Source organism: Colletes latitarsis, chromosome 5, assembly GCF_051014445.1.
Source record: "Colletes latitarsis isolate SP2378_abdomen chromosome 5, iyColLati1, whole genome shotgun sequence".
Classification (NCBI taxonomy): domain Eukaryota; kingdom Metazoa; phylum Arthropoda; class Insecta; order Hymenoptera; family Colletidae; genus Colletes; species Colletes latitarsis.
In genome coordinates this window covers 34,116,499-34,136,704 of record NC_135138.1, presented here as the reverse complement: position 1 = coordinate 34,136,704, position 20,206 = coordinate 34,116,499, and the positions used below count along the sequence as shown (strand labels likewise).

Below are 20,206 nucleotides of genomic sequence, written 5' to 3'. Positions count from 1 at the left end.
GCAGACCATCCTGCCCACCACGGTGTCCCCCTAAACCAACTAGAACAGCAGTGAGTGTCGACGAAAGAATAAGCCAAAAAGAAACACCAAATTCTTCTTAACTTTATAAATATTCATTTTTCGACCCCTGTCTATTAAAAACTCTCAGCTCCGTTTGGTAACTACCGTCTGTCCTAGAAATCACGAACCCTTTTATTTTATAATCCTGCATAAAACACACTCTGGAACTCGAACGCGAAAAGCAGTAATTTTCAGAATCAAGAAAGCATCTCTGACGATGCTTTCGAGGCACTGTTAAAAATGATCGTCAGAGATGAAAGGAAAACTGAAACTTGACTACAGTCGATGTAATTGCTATGTAAATCTATTAAGCTTACGCGTTCTTGTCATAGTGACTAACTTAATAACGTTCCAAAATTAGGTTTACCTACGGCCTTGTCCGCCCTGTCCACCGTGTTGCCCGCTTCCTTGTCCACCGAAGGTGGTCGTGACCTGTCATCCACCCCCGCCGCCCTGTCCCCCTCCTCGACCGGTTGTTACGTACGTTTGTACCAAGAAACTGGTTCCCTGTATGCCCTGCCCACCACCCACGCCTCCACCTTGCTCGCCTTGTCGACCATCCTGCAGTTAGTTCTTCATAATAGCATTAATCTTCGACGCTGAGAACGTATTCTGGTCCATAAGGTCTAAAAATACGACTCCTAAATTATTGCATTTTCTCGCGAAATAATGTGCCCATAATGTGTCAAGGAGAAAATCATAAGTTATAACATTAACGGGGTTAATATAGGTTTAACACCACACTATATTTGTAGCAATCTTAATCAATACATGCTTTTCATTATGTGGAAATAAAATATATTTAATAGGAATGTCGAAAATAATTACTTGGAATTTTTTCCTAAAACCTCATAATTCATCTCGAAGACGACCATCTGGACCAGAATATACAAAATACTGTAGTACTGTATAATACTTATAAAAATAAATTCTAATATCCTGTTTGTTTTCTTTACATAGTGCCCTATCACTCTTGCTAGTGGCATATTGAATCTAATGCTCGAAATGCAGTATTCCATGTGCAATGTCAAGAGATAATATTGCTCGATCCAACGAGGACGACGGCCGGATATGAGGAAAAATCATTATGACGACAGATATGAATTTCGACCAACGCATCCGTGTCCAACGTAATTTAGACAGTGATTCTTAATCTTTATAAGCTCACACGAGTGATAGTAAATTAATAACACGCGAATTCTATCAAAGTGAAAATAATTGAGCATCAAATTTAATATCGAATTAAGTTACTGAAATTACTCTTCCGATTTCAGAAGACCCATTGGACGAAACACCAACGAACGTGATTAACGCTTAAACATCTTCAAGATTTTTTTTTAAAAGAGTCTTTGGGATTTGTGAAACTCCAAGGAACAGAAAGAAATCTTAAGATACACGAATTGAACCACGTCTCGACTAAATTCCCGATTACTGCCAGTTTCCTGAATCAGAAGTTTCACTAAACTCGCGATGTGACTACCCCGATCAGCCTTAATCCTGGATTCGACTATACTCGAACGTGTCTTAGCGCCAAATTTTTACGTTCCAATTAAGCGAATCGATTTATGTCTAACCCGAACTTGGTATTGTTTATTTTAAACATTTATTCCCGGACGGTCTTTCCCAAAGTGACGAATTATAAATCTCGATTAATGTCGACTACCCGAAACGTACGAAAATGATTTTTAACGATGCGTTTATCCGATAATGGTGGAATCATTGATTCGCGATAAGTACGATACGCGTCCGTCAATTTACAGCAAGCTGTAACCATTATTGTTGAATTGATACTCTCGTTCCTCGTTAAAAATTTTAATCGACGAGGGAATTCATTTGTCAATGTCGATTTACAATTTCCGATAATGCGGATTTCGTCGAAGTTCGGCTCTGGCGAGCACCGTTGTTTGACTCTGCGTTGCTTCGATACGTATTTTTCCCCCCCTAAAAATATGTGATCTCGCGAAACAAGGCCCGACAGCGGCAGCCAAACGAAACTCACTTTCTGAAAACGCTTCGACACACTTTTCGAAACCTATTAACGAATCCTCGAACGCGATCACGACGCGCGTCAGCGTTTTGGCGGGTTGCTCGCAATAGAAAGCAGGTACCATTCATTTTTTTTACTGTGATTTTTTTTTTTATGAATCAAGTCACGTTGTCAAGATTTTGGTATCGTTGCGGCGGCGAAACGACTGATCCGGTCGTGTCACATTCGAGAGAGGAAATTCTTCAAAGTTTATTTCATCGAAATCGAAAATTCATCGACACTGACAAATGAGATTACGCTAATTCGGAATAGAATGCAGCTACGCTTTTGTTGTAACCGACGATGACGCATTGGTGTGTGCTTCTTGTAAACGATATTCAATAAAAAGAGTAAAATATTGAAATCACGTTTAAGTCTTAAGAATTTTCTTCAATTGCATCCTCGATGTTAAATTCAGATAAGTTTTAAATTCAGGAGTTGTTGCTTTACATAATGTATTTAAACAATTGCAGAACAACTATTTACGTATTTGAAAGCTGTACCAAGGAATTATCGCGTGACGTTGCTTCCTCATTTATTCTTAAGCATCGTTGCGTATTCTCGTTTATTTCTCTTGTTTTTCGCAAAGTGACACGTTTAAATAAACGAAATTATGATCTCGGAGAGAAATTCGAGTTCAAAATGTCTCAAAGTAGCTTGCTCCCAGTTTCATGCTTCAAATTACGCGACTAATTGCATCGCATAATCCGTCAGATTCGAATCGCGGAACGTAATTTTGCTACCAGTTTAACACAAGAACGAAGTTAGCAGAACATTCTCGCGCGAACTGCGAATGAAATCCGAATCGAGAACGTACCTCAAGACGTGCCCATGGCAACCCAGACCACTGTCTCGTCAATTTTTCGCTCTGGTCTTTAAAACCCCGGTGAAACCTGACTGATCGGAGTTTCCTATCCGACGGTAATGCAAAATCCGCGATAAAAAATTACCTGAACCACCTTGGACGATGTTTCTCTGACCACAATCGAGATTCGAAGCAAAATTTCAAAGAACCATGAGCAAGAGGTAAGACAGCATAGCCTCGATTTTAAATTGTGTAACGGAAAACGTTTAATCGACATATATGCACTACGATATTTCCTACGAAACAGATTAATTTTTTATTTTCGAGTCGTCGAACTTCTCAGTCGTATCGTTCTTACCGAATATTGATCCGTGAAATTATCTATGCGATCAATGTTTTATTTTTAGACTATTCAGAGATGAGTAAGTTATTAAATTACTAGTCTCGAAATCTAGAAAACTTGTCTATCCAGGAAAGCTTCGGTGGACAGAAATGTCAATCAAAAGGCGCCAGCGAGGCGTCCAAGCGCGTCCAGCCTGCGCGCGAGGATGCAGCAGATGCAACCGAAAGCCGAGAAATCACCCTCCACGCAAAACCTTCCGTGCGTGGAGCAAACGGCCACGGCGACCAAGACCACCGACGCGTGTCTCCCAAAAACCAGGTTCACCTCTCAGGACAGGTGCAGGGACCTGCGATCCTGTTCCTCGCCGAGACTGAAATACTTCCCGGCCGAGAAAATCAAAAAGTTGGAAACCCCCTCGCCATTCTTCCTCGATCCTATCGGCGCTGTTATCGTGCAGCAAAATCCCCGAGAAGCTGGCAACCTGTACGTGACAGGAGCCTCTGATCAGAGTCAGAACAATGGGCAAGGTGACGCGGCGGCCATCGCGCAACCGTTGCAGCAACATCGTCAGCATCAAGTATACTTATCGATATTATTCTAAAATTGGTGAAATTTAATTTACAACCTGATACGTTAGTAAGCATTAATTTTAGTACGGTTTAAAATGAAGTACAAACGAATCACTTTACAGAGCATGCATACCGTGAGCCAGCAACAAGTTGTTCCTCATCGGGCGATCCATCAGATTGGAGAGACGAGCCCAAACTCCGAGTGCACGCTGCCCCAACAAGTCATCAACGGTCGGGTGCATCGTCCGTTCGTGCCACATGGATCCTACGAATACTCTCCGCAAAACAATGCCTACGATCCTCATTTACCCTTTCGCGGTCCCACTCAGACTATAACAGCACCCCAACCGTTCGTGCAACAGTCTGCGAGTAACGTAGGACCTGTGTCGGATCAGGAGAGAACCAAACCCGAGGAGAACAGTACCGAGTGTCCTAACTACGACAAACAACCGGTTGGCGGTCGAAACGCAACGTTGTACAGGCAACTGGTGACGAACAATGGTTCAGGGCACCAGCAGTCGCAGGCATCCGTGGTCTCCAACGCGGCGAACCCGTCGAACAGTAATCACCAACCCCAACCGAGTGTCCAGAACTATAACTACGTGTCTCCCTTCGCGAATGCCCCGAATCCTCAGCAGGTCTATCAACAGATGCAACAGACCATGGCTCAACAGCAACAACTGCAGCAACGAGCGATGCAGTATCAGATGCGAATGATGAACAACCAACAAGCTATGCAAGCAATCCCAGGAACACCTAGCTATTACAGAAATCATCAGTATAGCGCGCAGAGGATGACGTCGCCTCAAGACGCGACGACGAACCAGTTGAAAACGTCGAGAGCGATGGGTCAGGTTCAACAGAACTATCCAGTGCATCAGAGGGACCTGGACTACGCGATGAATCCTCAGAACGGGTGGGCAAGAAACAATCAAGTGGCCGAGTATTCGAGCGTGAAGGCTCAGTTGAAGCCTTTCAGCGTGGACGTCATCGACAGCAATCAACCGTACTTTGGGGCGCAGAATCAACAGCAGCAATTAGCGCCACGGTACCAATCTGCTCCTCAACATCAGCAATTGTACAGAAATCCTGCACAAGGGAACGCGACCAGTCAGCAGAACTTGATGGCCTACAGTCAGCCTGGATTTAATCAGCAAGCTCTGCAACCTAATCCTCAACCAGTTGCGGAGAATCCAGTTGCTCAAAGCGTCAAGCCGAAACTGCCGTTCACCGCTGGCATGATACGCGACCAGGAGAAACTGGTGGCCACGATGAAACAGCAAAGAATACCCGTGGACGTGATGAGAAGACAGTTCGAGACGTTGTTGAGCGAGCAACGGAAACAGCTGGAGTACATCCAGGAGATTCGACGACAGGACGAGGCAGGGGAGGTCAAGATACCAGTGGCCATCGCTCGCAGAAGGACACAGATAGACGAAAAGCCAGAGTGGATGATTCATCTGACGCCACCGCGTCTGTCTTACATGGAGCTGGAGAAGATGCACGAGGAACAAAAGCAGAAAGAACGTCAGCAATTGGAAGAAACGCAACAGCAGCTGAACGAAACGTCCAATATGCAGGTTCCTGTTCAACTCGTGAATCAACAACAGAATCAGTTCTACCAGCATATGAATTCACAGCCTTACAACAATATGTACGATCAACCTAATACGGTTCCAAGGAACACTGGGAAACCGAATCCCAACTCACCTATGATGAACTATCAGTATTACCCCTATCAGCAAAATGTTCCCAACTATCAATATGTACAGTATCCTCATCAACAACAACAATCTCAGTTCCAGCAGTATCAACAGATCTATCAGAATAACCCGCAACAAAATCAGACTCAAGTCCATTCAGCAAACGATCCTTCGGTGCATCAAGAGAATAAACCAACGACAGAGCCGTCCAGTCTCCTGAAAATGCGTTTGTACAAGGAACAGATTCGCCCGCAGAAACGCAACAACGGATTGCAAGATCCGCAAGTGCTGCGAAAGCAGCTGGAGAACATTCATACGTCGGCGGATGTCAAGAAAGAGCTGGACTATTTGAGCAACTTGGTCTCGAGGAAGCCTCCGGTCAGACTGAACGGAATACAAGATCGTTCTGAGATAGAGGAGGAGCTACGAGAGCGACTCATAATGTCTAGCTACGAACCGTCGCCGAGGAAAGTGTCCGCCAATGGTCTGGAGAACACCAGGAATCCGAACAACCCTGCCACGCAGCGTTTCTCGAACGCGAACAAAGTGGAGCATGATTTCATGAGGGAGTATCCCAGACAGAAATTGACCAATCCGCGTAACTGTTACAGCGTCCAGGCTGAACGAGAAAATGGAACGGTAGCCATGGATCAACAGACTTCTGCCGTTCAACAGCAGCTGCCAGGACACAACGTGGCGAACGTGATTCCATACAACGAGAAGAATCCAATGGCGTCACGGGGCAACGTGATGCCGTTCAGGTTCGAGAGTGCTCACCCTCTGCACTATCAGCAGATGCAGCAATACTATCAGAACACGAGGAATCTTGCCAGGAACAATGGCGAAGGTGACATAGGATCAGTTCAGAGATCCGACGTTAAAACCAAGGGAAGCTTCGATCGAGCTGGCGGCGACGCCTATGTAAATTTGAACGGTCAGATGGACGGGCAAATGGCCGAGGGTAAAATGTCATTCCAGGGTATGCATTACAGCCAACCTGACATCCACGAGGCCAGAACCATCGGGGGTGTGAGGTACTTGGCCAGAAAACAGGACTACATACCGAACACGCAATTCGTGTCGCCGGAAACTCTAATCACGAGCAGACATTTGCAAGCCCCGACGATGTACTGATGATGGAAGAAACCGTACGAAGGTCTTCGATCATCCGCTGTTTCGATCAATTTTTTACTTTACGCTTTACGTGCACTTTTCGATACGTATTTTGTATACCTGTTTTTTAATTGTGTAATTTGTAATGAACCGCGTCGTTCGAAGTCGTAGGGCGACGTCCCGACGAGTTCGAAGGATGCAGTTTGTGTTTTATGATTTTGTAGTTTCTTTTTTTTGCGAATAAAGTGCTGGGTCGTTTAATCTTGCAGTGTCGCGTAACATGCATTCGTATTAAAATTTATATTTGATTGCTTCTCTGAAACTCCCAAGTTTTTCTATTTCAGGGAAGCATTTATTATTGTTTGACGGCATTGATCAGCGACAAAGATTCCCAGAAACATTTCCCCATTCATCGTAGGTAGTTGTTCCCTTTCAACGACAAGCGCATCTTCGTTGCTAGAATTGCTAGTTTTTCTTCTTCTTCCCCATTGTCTGCGCCATTTTCGTTTCGTTCTCATCAGCAAATTGCTGTCTGCCAATAGAATACTATTCACTGACGAAGTGGCCCCCATCCCTGTATATTTGGTTCTTCGATAACTTGCGATTGTAAACCATAAAAACGCCATCGTTCATCGATGTTAAGTAAAAGGTGTGATCACGATATAGATGCAGAATATTCGAAAGTAATTAATTTAGACACTTCAAGCGCATGAATTGTTTCTTTTGTCTGTAACGACTACGTTCACTTCTGTGTATTACAAACCTCCATTTCCCACAAAAATTCGAAGAAATTATCAAATTTCCAGTAAATGTACACACGAATCGTGATTAAATATGAATTATAGAAGAGAACAGTATCGTAATTACATGGACGAACTGGCCAATATTATCGGTGAAATCGAATGCCTGTAAGTAGAAAAATCTCGTTGCAATAAATGTTATTGACATCTATTACTGAGTTTTACGAAAGAAGTTTGCTCGAAGTTTCTTTATAATAATATTTTTGAAAAAATGCACTAATGTAAAGTACGAGAATGAAAATGAGTAATGAAAATCTAAGCTCATTGTGCAACCTGCTTGACGTGATAACAAAATTAATTTATACTGGAAATTATACAATTTTATTAAAATCCACTATAAATGCTAATAAAATTTCTTCAACGAAGAAACTAGTTTTGTTTTTGGCGTATATCGTTCAACTCAAAACAGACCATTTTCACAGAAAACCGGAACCGGAAGTCTGCAACGTTAGATGCCCACCCTTAGGTTGCCCGCGAGGACCGTGTCCAGGGATGTGCTGTTACAATGGAGTCTGCGACGCTTGTTGTATATCGAAGATGCCTTGCTGTCCACCGCTTCCTCAACCACCCCGTTGTCGAGCACCTCCGTTGTGCTACCTTCGAGCTTACGCAAAAGCGGTCGGCTATCCCCCAGAGTCGTGTCTATCCCCCCAAAATGCACGCAACCACCAGAAATCCAATTGTTTGCCTCGAAATCTGCAGAAGGATTGCTCTTCCCCCAAGCAACCACCATTCTGCACCACCGTACCCATCTGTAGATCACCTTGTTGTCCAGACACGACGTTTAAATGTTGTTGAATCATCCTTGTAAAGGAATTATCGAACTAGTTTTCGTTTCAAGTAATTTTTTTTTATAGAAATTTATACTACTGCTAGACAAAATTATTTTAATAACGAAATATTTAACCCTCTGCGCATTTTGGTTCAAATTTAATTTGTAACAACAGTGACTGAATTAAGCAAATAAAGTAAACACAGTGTTTTATAAATTTAATTATTATTCCTATCTTCGTGAAAATCTCGAACGAGATTATCGACCTGTGAATTTTCAGTCAGCGATAATAAGTAAGACACGTCGCGTTACGTAAGATCGGAAACTAATATTTAGGAGCCGCCTAAACTTTGACTAATTTTGGATTAACCCCTCAGAGAGAGCGCTAGCAACGTGATCTATATATATCCACCACGATATTACGTTATTAACGAGCATCAAGTGGTAGCGTGATTCGTGATTGGCGAACTACCTAATTGAATCAAATTTTAATTTTTCTTTCGTCGAGCTCTTTAAACCTTCACCCTGTTGAATCACTTTTTTACTTTGTCGCTATACTTCCTTTTTGTATCGATGCCTTCGAGGCAAAGAAAATCACATAACCCTCCAAATTCATTATCGATTTTAATTTGTCGTACCTAGTTGTGCAATAAAGATATAAAATAAATACATTAAGATCGAAAGAATTTCAGCTCTATAGTTCTACTTAAAATTTTCATAATTTTTACACAACTTCGAGGATCGATATAAATGAATTCGATGTGCCATCGACCACTGAAAACAATTGACTTCTAAGACCGAGACTGCATAAACAATTAACTTTAATTTTAATTTCTATTCGAACCTTAATTATTATTTAAGGAGCAGAATATCGTGTAATCAAGATGAACGAGGAGGAGCAAGATCGAATAAGGAATCAACCGAGGATATCCAACGTCTCGCAGATTATACAAAGTTTGCTGCTTGGACCACAGAGGAAGAGAAGCGAGGATGAAGAAAAGGTTCGTTCGAGAAGTTTCGCGATACCAATGAACTTCGAATTACCAAGATTTTAATTGAAATCGTCGGTATTGGTTCTTCGAAAACTTATTTTCATCTTTCGAAAGGAATGAAATCCAAGAGCTCTTAATATTCAGCAGATCGCCCGCCCATCCGAGTATATGAAACAAATGTCGATGACAACGGAAGAAAGGATGGAATATATAATGAAATTCAAGTACAAACACGATTTGTCAAACTTTTCCGAATCCCTGGATCGGGGATTCGAAGTTACTCCCAGTGTAATTATTTTTCAAAAATTCACCCCTGGAGACACTTTCAACGCGATCGTGACAGTTCGCAACGCGACGAAGGTAATTCGACAGTGTAATGAAGAATATAATGAACGCGATTACTAATTAATATTTATTAGACATCGCGATACCTGAAAACGTCCTACGAGCGTGATCCTTTTTTCTCCGTGGAATATCGAGGAACCTACTATTCGATGATGATCGCGCCAGGACTCTCTAATTCTTACAACGTAAGATTTATCCCCGAGGAGCTGACAGATTACGAGTATCGATTAAAGTTCGTCACGAATACTGGAGAAATTATCGTTCCGGTTATAGGTGAGATTTTGTAGAAATAAATAGCAAGATTTATACGATATCAGAAATTGGATTTGTATTTTGAGTGATTTTCATTGTGTTCCACTTTGTAAATTAAATTACGTTTGTGGAAAATCATAGTAAAATGTTTCACTTTCGTTGGTAATACTATTTAGAAAAAGTTATATTTGTCATGAACGATAAGACGATACGATTTAGCAATTGGACCCAGAGGAATCTTGGACTTTCCCGATCAAATTGAAATGCCATCGACAGCAGTGAAGATTTCCTCTACGAAGACGATATTTGTGCGAAACGTGGGTGACGCGTCAACTGATTTTGCTCTCTACAGTGACGAGTAAGTAGCGAAGATTTTATTAAGGCAATAAATAAAGAACATTTAATCTGCTTGGTGTTTGGAAACGCAAAAAAATATTTTAATTTTGCAACGAATGCCAGTCCATGTTTCTGGATCGAACCATCGAAGGGCAGAATAGAAACGGAAGAGACCCTGCAGTTCTCCGTTTACTTTTTATCGAACAAATCCGGCGATTTCGAGGGAAAGATCTTCATCGAATACGAAAAGGGTAACTAGTAACGTTCGATAAAGATCAATATAAAAATATTAAAGTATTAAAGACCTAATCATCTAGCTAATTGAAAACTTTCTGTTCGTTGTACGTCGTTTCGTCCTTTCGTGCCTACCAGGGGAAAAACTTGGGATAGATGTCCGATGTTCTGCGCAAAACTGTCCAATTCGTATCGACAGAAGCAGTATGAGGATGAAAGAAACTTATTTAGGATTGTCTAGGAGCAAGACTCTGACGATTCACAATAGAAGCGATTACATCGTCAACTACAAATGGATGCTTTACAAGGATATGGATACCGATATTCAACGAAAAGAACAGTAAGCTGGAAGATAATTAGAATCTACATTTAAATTTGATAAGATCGCCAGTGTCTATAATATTGTCTATTTACTATGCGAGTACACGAGAAACCGATAAGAAATTCTCCTCGTCGCAGATACAAACGACTGTTTCAATTGGTTTACGAAATGGAGCTAGTTCGATGCGTCGATCTTGTTCATTATAACATTTGCACCCCGGACATTCATCAGTTGGTTTATCAACGAATTTACGCGGACGAAATCGAGTCATTGAAGAAGGAAACTTTCCGATACAATCACATGTGCTTCATGCTCACGCCAGAGGTACATATCAGAAATTCATGTAACTTAAATCTTTCCTTGATCACCCAAAATAATTAAATCATAATTTACATGCATAGGACTGACTATTGTCTATACTAGAATAAAAATGTTTCTACTTTCGCGATCTAAATTAATTATTTGTCATTGAATATTTTACAAAAATACAGACGAACAATTTTATTTGCGACCTTTTAATAATCTGGGAATGAAAGGGTTGATTGAAGAAATATTTGATCGAACTTCAGGAAGGTGAGATTTGGCCACGGTCGTCGACGGACGTCACAGTTTTGTTTCGCGCAATGGAAGCCGGAGAAGTAACCAGCACTGCGTTCTTGGAAATAACTGGTCTCGAGAATAGAATACCATTGAGGTAAGAAATTTCAATTTCCTGTAGACAAAAATAAATTTCTATGAACGCTTCGTGTATGCTTCTGACACTTTAGAATGTCGGTATAACGTTTCTCAGAAAAGCTTCGAAGCAACGAAATGTCCAATTTCTTCTACTCAAAGTATCGTTGATAAGAAATATAATAAAGGAGCACAATAATTTAGGTTATACGAGCAAACCTTAACTGGTAAAAACAATTAATTAATTCGAATAAAAATTTATTGCTTCACGACAGTCTGTACGGAACAGGCAGGGGACCATTTTTCCGCCTAAACGTCATCTCGATCGATTTGGTCAACATTTATCTTTGTTCGGTGCACACTTACGAGGTAACTTTCACTCTATAATAAATTTATCGCACTTTCGAATACTAATTGCCGCTAACGATTATGATAATGACAGGTAATAGCTGCCAACAAGGGTCACATACCTGGTACGCTTATTTACAAGCCAACACCAACGGACTTTGGCGGTACAATTGAAGTTACACCCCCTAGTCTCTTGATAAACCCAGACGAGCATAAATCTTTCAATTTAACGTTCTCCACGAATCGTAAGGGCAATTTCGTAGAAAGGGTAGATTTCGTCGTCAAAGAGAGTCTCGAAATACTCAGCTTGCATATCAAGTATGTCATTTTATTTATAGAAATAAAAAAAATTGATCGAAGATGAAGCACAGCGTAGTTCATTTTCGAAATTTATATAAAACCTTATATTTCTTGATATTTCAGGGGTTGCGCCGTATGCCCCACTTTGCATTTTGACAAGGAGGTTCTCGATTTTGGGACAACAGCTTTAGGTATGTTCCTAACCTGATTCTAATTGAAAGAAAAAATAATTAATTCGGCTTTAAAATTTGTCTTTTATTTTCCGTGAGTTTTATTTTTGCGTAATGTAATGAATCAAGTTTCTACTCGTTTGAAAGATTTACTTATTAAATTTCAGGATTCGATAGTCGCCGAGAAGTACGTCTACATAATCTGTCGCTTGTTCCTGTGACGTTTAGTATAACTGTCCAAAACGACGGACATCAGACGCCTCTGACTCACGAAGAATTTGCTAGAGCGCAGACGAAACCTCGTTTCCCATCCGACCCTCAAGAATTCGTCGTCACCCCTGAGATAGGGGTGGTTTCTGCTCAAGAGTCCCTCAAAATTAAAGTAACCTGTCACTAAATTTAAAAATCCATCTTTTGAACACCTAGAACCAAATAAACCACTGAATCTATAGCTTTGAAAAAATAAAATACGCTCTTCGATACACTTTCAAAAGTCATTTACATGGTTTAACCACTTTAAATAACGTTTAACCGAGAACCAAATCGAACACTAAAGTTATAGGTCGTAGAAAATAGAGTACACGGAAAGGAAAACATAATTCACAGGTAATTTACACCGCTAATATTGCTCGTGTTGGCAATACGACGCTTCAAGTGGACATGTGGGAGTCTGATTCAGATCCAATGATATTACCAATAAAATTCTGCGGCAGCGTGGCTTCGATATCGATCTCGCCAGCAGAAATCGTCGATCGATCCTGCTTCATCAATTTCCCTCGTTTTCAGTCCTTTGACGTAGTGAACGCGTCTGACCTGGACGGATACTTCTACTTACTGCCGCAACCGGTAAGTGGAAAGTTAGGCGTTCTCCCCCCTTAAACGACGCTATGGGTCACGATAATTTATAAACAAAATTACTGTTTAAATCGAACAATAAAGTATCACAGAAATATTAAAATTTCGATTCATGAAAGCTATTTATACTTGAAAAATAAGATATTATTTGTTTTATGAATATTTCCGTAAAAAATCTATAAATTAATTTTGTATCCCCTGGAAGCCATGAATTTCCCAATTTGTCATATAAATAAATTTAGGTTTCGGAAGACTCTCCAGTGGTTTATTCCCTCTCTATGCACCAAGGCCTTATCAGAGCACATCAGTCGAAAACTATCGATGTGACTATCATCACGAGGTCCTTGAGCACAGAGACAGTCACACTGAGGTACACTTTGCGAATTGATAAAAATGGTCAAATTAATAAAGTTCTAAACAAAAACTAAAAGAGAATTTAAAAATTTGAAAAACGTCTGTTTGTCAGTATGTTAATAATGGGAGAAGAATCCCCGTACGTGGCTTGCGTCATCACGTACACCGGTCAAGGGCCCATCGTTTCCACGGAACCGACTGCTTTGGACTTCAACGAGGTCCAAGTTCTCGAGGAACAGGTAATGGACTTCCTGCTGATCAACGATTCGCCGATACCAGCGCACTTCAAGGCGAGTATGGTACGTAGAACATTTTGTCAATGCAGCAAGAACTCCTCGTTAAGTTTAATTTCTATATCAATGGATTACACTCGAACAGAAATCTTAAAAAAATTAATTTTTGGGTTTCGACGTTTCTTGAGCGGTCAGTGACTATGAATTTAATTGGAAACGCCGACACTCTTGTACTTGCTGTTTATTTTACTTCAAGCACAAGAAGAAATCACCGTGGAGCGTCAGTCCAGAATCAGGTGACCTCGAGCCGCACGAATCAATAAAGATCGATGTCAAATTGTACCTCCGCGACGTCGGGAAATACAATGACAGAGTCATGTTATTTATTATTAACAGTCAAACGATTTCCGTCTATCTGAGGACAATCGGTGTCGGATGCAGCGTCGTTTTCGAGCCACGAATATTCCCTGTTTACGACTGGGGTCTCCTTTTCAGGTATAAATCTATTATAAGTGTCACCCTCTTTTAAAACAATTGATCATAACACAATAGAAATTCCGTTATCCGAACGTTCAGCTATATTTTCATATTTTTGTCTACGTAGCCACGAAAAAATAAATCGAACGATAACGCTGAAAAATTACGGAAGTTACCAGTATCAGATAATTTGGACAACCAAACAGGACATACAAATCAATCGAGGTCAGGTCGTACTGGCACATAGGCGAGTGAAAAATATCTATTTTCTTGCTCATTGCAATTAAACGTTTATGTTGTTTACACCAAATAAATGTATAGTTCGAAGTTTCAAATTCAACCTCTGATACTGGAAGTCCCGCCTGGAGAAACGAAAGTAGTGCAATGCGAATTACTATGGAAGGAGTGAGTATAATTACGACAATTAAAAAAAAAAACGAGCCAATAGAAACGTTGAATTTTAAGCTGTTGATGTATTTACTAAATTGATTTGCTATAAACTAATAACGATACATTTGTTTAACGATAGAAACGAGTCCTTGTTGGAAGACTGGTACGTTTTCGGTCAGATCCAGGGAATCGGGAAACGCGAACTGATCGGTACTTCGACATTTAAAGTCATTCTGACGGAACCGCAGGTTTCGTTCAGCAAAAGGGAATTATTATTCATCGTTAACATTTGTCCCGACGGCGATAAAATGCAACAGACAGGTAAAAAATAATTATTATCGTTTCAAATATTTATGTACGGAGCCAAAGTTTTCACTAATGTACCGAACGTTCGAACAATTAATTCGATTATCCTGAAAGCGTTCAGTCGTTGAAAATAATCCGCGACAGGATTCACCTCCGTCTAAAATTTACTGGCCTCTCGTCGATAAAGTTTCTTTATTCCATTATCGTTGATTGCACAGATAAATTGTTAGTAACAAATCGGTCGAAGCTGAACCTGAACGTGCAGCTTTCGGTCCAGCCACCATTTCGTTTGCTGACCAACGCGAATGAGCACGTGCAGAGCATGAGAATCGTTTTAATCGACGGAGCTACTACGACGATTCGTGTATATTTCTCGTTCGACGTCGAAGGGAACGATCTCTATTCTCGTAGCTACGTTGAAACTATTCGGTTTGAATACGACGAACATCCTAATCAGGTAAATTGAATCTCCCGATTTGCCGGAAAGCAATGTGGGTCGTTCGAATCCCTGACTCGAAAATTCCTAAACTTTTTTCGTTCATCTCATAATTTTCATTCAGATTTATCCCCTGTTCTCTCTATTCGCGTGTCTCATTCGTTGAATTTTGAAAATAAAGACGTTGTATAAAAGAATAATTTGTAAGAGTGTAACGATCCCTGTTTCATAAATGTTTGTCGTTTAAACAACGATAAACGATTTATCCAGGACAAAATCGAGTGCAAGGGGTTCGTTAATTTTCCGAATCTGGTTTTGGATCCCAGGGATTTCACTGTTAATTGCGAACTTGGCTCGAGTGCCGAGAAAATATTGACGTTGACCAATAATGGGCCCGTATCGGTCGTATACAAATTCCTGTGGTTGGAGGATTCCATCGAGATAGAACGCGACACGCATAGCAATTGCGTAAGTTCCAAAATTGGTCGCAACTGTAAGTTTAATCGTCATCGAATTCTCGGTGAAATGTTTAATCACGTTTCTCGCTAATTGCAAACAGATTTTACAGCGTCGTTGTTTCAACTTGCCGACTTCATCGATGTCAAAAAACAAGTGTTTGCGAAGTTAAATTTAATATAAAGTTGAATCTAAAATGGACGTTTTCGATTGTAGTTCGAGTTATTTTCAATCTGACAAAAAAGAAACTACTTTAAAAATATAAATGTAAAAATATTCCTGATATGTTAAATCAGGAACGTTTGAAATTTGATTAAGACGTTATGCATTTGCAGGAGTGCATGTTGCGATCATCGCGTCACGAGGAATTAGTAATTTCTAATGTTTCTGAACCAGCTGCAACAAACGAGGATATTTGCATAAGCGACAGACAAGATGGAAGCGGAGATGGGCCACTCGAGTCAATACCACCACCTACGAATTGTACTGCACGTTGCAATTCATTATTAATTACAACTCTGACAGTCCTAACTCAAAAATATTCAAAAAATACGCGTCATGCACTGAGATTCTACAACATTTTTTGTGTTCTAGCACTTGCTTCGGTTACACAAACACAGAATCATCAAGCAGAGAATGATGATACAGAAGAGAATTTAAAGACGAAAAATTGCACGGCGTCCAACAAAGAAATAAGACAATTTTTAATGCCGATGATTGGAAAATATTTCAATGAGGAAGAGGACCTCGCTGCACTGGAAATTTTAAGCTCTGAGCCTCGAAAGGATCATTTCATCGATGAAGTTAGTGATGATTAAGAAATTTTCTAAATTTTATAACATGAAAACTACTTAAGATATTAGTTTAAAACTTTGCACCATGTCTTAGGAAGTTACATAAATTGAATTAAATAAAAATAAAACTTTCCTGCAGGTGTTAGATATTGTTCCAAACGAAGGAACCGTGCCTCCATATACGATACAACACGTTCACATCGGATTTCACAGTTTTGAACCGCTTCGAGTGAAAGCCACGGCCATTTGTGATATTTTCCGCGGCCCCGCCGAAAAAATTGAAATATTCGCGCGTGGAGACGCTATACAATTCTCGATAAACAACGACGTCATTGATTTTGGCCAACAGGTAATAATTGTATCGTAGCTAGGTGGATTTTAAAATGATCAATGCCCAAAGTAATAACAATTTAAGTCTGCAAAATACAAAATCGGTTTGAGAGAGCATGTGTTGCAGCTATTTTTGGAATCCAGTCGGAGGAATTTCGTCTTAAAAAATAAGAGCAAGATAGCATTCGAATATAAAGTAATTGGGTCGGTTTCTACCACCGAAGATGCGATCGATCGTTTCGATATAAATCCTCTGAAAGTCGAGCCCTGCGCGGGATTCGTGGACGCTCAGTCATTCGTGGAATTTGACGTGGAGCAACGCTCGACGATGCTTGGTCCCATCGATCACCAATTTCAGCTCGAGGTACGCCTCTGTGACGCTGAACTCTTGCGAATTCGAGTTCGATACGAGGAATTTCCGTTCCCGAATTTAAAGATACGTTAACGATTAAATCGCGTCCCGTAAAATAAGTCCGTTCGCTTTCCACGTGATTTTCACATTCTATTAAATTTAACACTATTTCTACTAAAGATGCCTTTCGACTTCTTTAAAAATTTTAACGTAAAATTATTTTTACTCTCAAAAATTTAATGCAAGGACCGAGAATTAATTTGTAGACCTAATAATTCTTACTATAAAGATTTCTTTACCGTTTGTATTTTCCAGATTGGCCATTTAATGCCTGTAACGATAAGAGTGAACGCGTTTGGAACCTTCCCGCAGGTGTATCCGTATATTTTGAAAGGGAATGTACATTCTATCGAGTTCGAATACTCTGCCATTCAATCGTTGACCACCGAGTTCATTATTGACGTAAGAAATCCAGAGTTTCGAATATTTACACAATTTTTCAACGTCTTTGTCCTGTAGAAACTGAAGTCTCTTCCACTGGAATATGACGCGTTCGCGAAGAAACACGATTTGGACACAGTAGATATCGAAATATTGACCGGTAAGAACGACTAAAGGAATCACTTAAAATAGTAATAAGCAGTATCCTAAAATAGGATATCAATTCTTGTGAAGAATAAATACATGCAACGTGTACAAGGTTACTTATAAAAATAGCAAAACCATAATAATAATAAACGTTTTCTTATTTCCTTTGAGTCTTCATCAATCTAAAAAAGAATTAGAAATTGTTTCTGTTTTAGATTTATAATGTTTTATACTAAAGAAGGCTTACAGTCAAAGCTGAAACATTTACTAATACAAATTATAATATACTTGTACTGACAACTTTCATACATAATTTTATCTTGCAATCCATAAATATCAAACTTAATTTTAATTTTTAGAATTGAAACTCATATTTTTATAAACGAATATAATTGATATATCGAAGTAGATGATCAAGTAACTGTTTTGAGAAGCGTAGTAGCATAAATTTTTCGTTGCGTTTATGATTCAGCCGAGGAATGGAGCATCGTTTTCTCCGACGAACTATTACCACGTATCATGGACATAAAAATGGCCGTGGAAAGACATTTGGCGAAGAGGTTCGTCGACTCAAATTCATTCATTTTGATGCAGTGCAGTGGAACTCGCAAAAAGGAACCGATTCCTCGTCTCCTTTCTTTGGAGTACGTTATTGGTACGTTAACGTCTAAGATCTCATAAATTAACATTATGAGACCTTATTTCTCTCATATATGAATCGTAAAAAAACGTTCTCTACAGACATGGGGTACCTGATCGTAGAATTTGTTTCTTTTTACTCTACGCTGGTAATTAACTACGGCCCTTGGAACGTGGAAATGCGATTGAAGAAATTGGCAAAGAAGAACGCATTGGCGAAGTCTGGCATCTCGGTGCAATTTAAGAACCACGTGAATCTAATGGTCGGTGATTGTGCCAATCTTCAAGTAACTTGGTGTCCAAAACGAGAAAAGTATAAAGAGAGAGTCACGCATATCGTGCATACTACTTTCATAGAGGTGATTAAAAAGCCTCGTTGAAACTGAGAATTATATCTCCCAATTATAGCACGATTCAACTACACGTAAAACTCGTTAAATATTATTTATGCAATAATATTCAGGTGATACACGGATGCACAATCCCGATAACCATAAAAGGAACAGTGACTTACCCATTTGTCACAGTAAATACTAAATTTTTGAACTTTTCTGAGGTCGTCGTGGGAGAGTGTTTAGTCATGTGCATTTTAATAAAAAATGAGTAATATTCCAGTCTAATTCTTTTCTTTATTGAATCAGATATACCAAAAATCTTACATTAAATTCAAAAGTAAATTTTAATCGAAAGCGACATTAATTTTAATATGAATTTATTTCTCAGTGGATTGATCAATTGCGAGTGGGAAACGAAAATATCAAACGTTCGTAAAAAACAAGAAAAATGCCCGTTTCACGTGCAGTACGAGTCGAATCGCTGTCCACCTGGTTCTGTAAACATCGTTCGCGTGTGTTTTGCGCCTCGAACAATGGTATAAATAACGAAACAATATAGGCATTCATTCTTGTAAATTTATTTTAATAAGAGAAAAAAATCCTTTCGTTTTCAGTGCAACGCGGAAGCAAAATTAAGTATATTGGTGAAAATGGGCCTGGAAACGCAGATCGTTTCCTTGACGGGCCATGGTGTCGAAAAGAGTTTAAGCATAATCGAACCGGTTATTCAATTTTCGCCGACCGTGCCATTTACAGAGATCCAGGAGACAGTTTTCACGATTCGAAACGCTTGCAATTATCCTGTGGAATTCTTCTGGCATCATCTGGACAAGTAAGAATCACAATCGACTCGAATTTCGAATTTGACTTTTCGCAAGAACTCAATAAACGAATAAATTGCTAAAAATGTTTCCCGACGTGGTAAAGAATCATTGGGAATTCTCATAAAGCAACGACGCTTTTTAAGCTCCTTTCAAGCGGAAGATAAAGTTATAAATGCGCTGCTGGATTATTACCAAGTCAAGGAAATACTCTTGCCTCCCAGAAAGCCTGGCGAACCGTTCCCTCCGCATTTAATAAACTTTTACAACGATCTCGTCGATGGGACGTCTCTAGCTCAGTCGGAGGGATTTGCAGTCGAAGACGAAAATGAGGTTCAACTGGGAACGAAGGCGAGTAAGTGTCGATATTCATTAATCAAAGAGTTTTCTGTCGAAACTCTTCAAAAATTGCTTGAAACGAAGACATTTATTGAACGAGTTTCGCTGACGAGTTCGCCAACAACGAAATTACTTTTAGGACACGAAATGTTTCCCAATATACAATTAAAGTTAAAATTCATATAATTTGACCGAATAAATATAGAATTTTTTCTTTTCTACACGATTCATTGTACTCGTTTCTCTTGACTTTCTATTATTTCCTATTCAAAGTGTTATCGTTTATACTGTTAACAAACAAATATAGAAATTTCAGCACGTAGCTAATGGTAGATATAT

The 20,206-nt window shown here is 39.8% G+C and overlaps 2 protein-coding genes across 2 annotated transcripts in view; both read left to right on the top strand.

Annotated features, from left to right (window-relative positions):
- The first annotated feature begins 313 nt into the window (after window positions 1-313).
- On the top strand, window positions 314-6,640 carry LOC143342057 (uncharacterized). Its single transcript, XM_076765539.1, has 4 exons — window positions 314-347; window positions 422-626; window positions 3,364-3,811; window positions 3,905-6,640. The coding sequence occupies exons 1-4, from the start codon at window positions 314-316 to the stop codon at window positions 6,638-6,640; spliced, it is 3,423 nt and encodes a 1,140-aa protein (XP_076621654.1).
- A 2,435-nt stretch (window positions 6,641-9,075) lies between these two features.
- Window positions 9,076-20,206, top strand: part of LOC143342056 (hydrocephalus-inducing protein-like) — a 33,987-nt gene continuing 22,856 nt past the window's right edge. Inside the window, 30 exon segments of the mRNA XM_076765538.1 lie at window positions 9,076-9,192; window positions 9,603-9,801; window positions 10,000-10,138; window positions 10,550-10,690; window positions 10,810-10,996; window positions 11,242-11,366; window positions 11,620-11,713; window positions 11,787-12,010; window positions 12,116-12,183; window positions 12,330-12,544; window positions 12,769-13,008; window positions 13,260-13,387; window positions 13,484-13,670; window positions 13,861-14,091; window positions 14,329-14,486; window positions 14,611-14,792; window positions 14,996-15,234; window positions 15,484-15,681; window positions 16,005-16,152; window positions 16,264-16,472; window positions 16,603-16,812; window positions 16,921-17,157; window positions 17,461-17,607; window positions 17,665-17,746; window positions 18,206-18,388; window positions 18,475-18,731; window positions 18,836-18,975; window positions 19,096-19,204; window positions 19,322-19,539; window positions 19,675-19,883. Of these exon segments, the coding sequence (XP_076621653.1) occupies window positions 9,076-9,192; window positions 9,603-9,801; window positions 10,000-10,138; window positions 10,550-10,690; window positions 10,810-10,996; window positions 11,242-11,366; window positions 11,620-11,713; window positions 11,787-12,010; window positions 12,116-12,183; window positions 12,330-12,544; window positions 12,769-13,008; window positions 13,260-13,387; window positions 13,484-13,670; window positions 13,861-14,091; window positions 14,329-14,486; window positions 14,611-14,792; window positions 14,996-15,234; window positions 15,484-15,681; window positions 16,005-16,152; window positions 16,264-16,472; window positions 16,603-16,812; window positions 16,921-17,157; window positions 17,461-17,607; window positions 17,665-17,746; window positions 18,206-18,388; window positions 18,475-18,731; window positions 18,836-18,975; window positions 19,096-19,204; window positions 19,322-19,539; window positions 19,675-19,883 (5,221 nt within the window).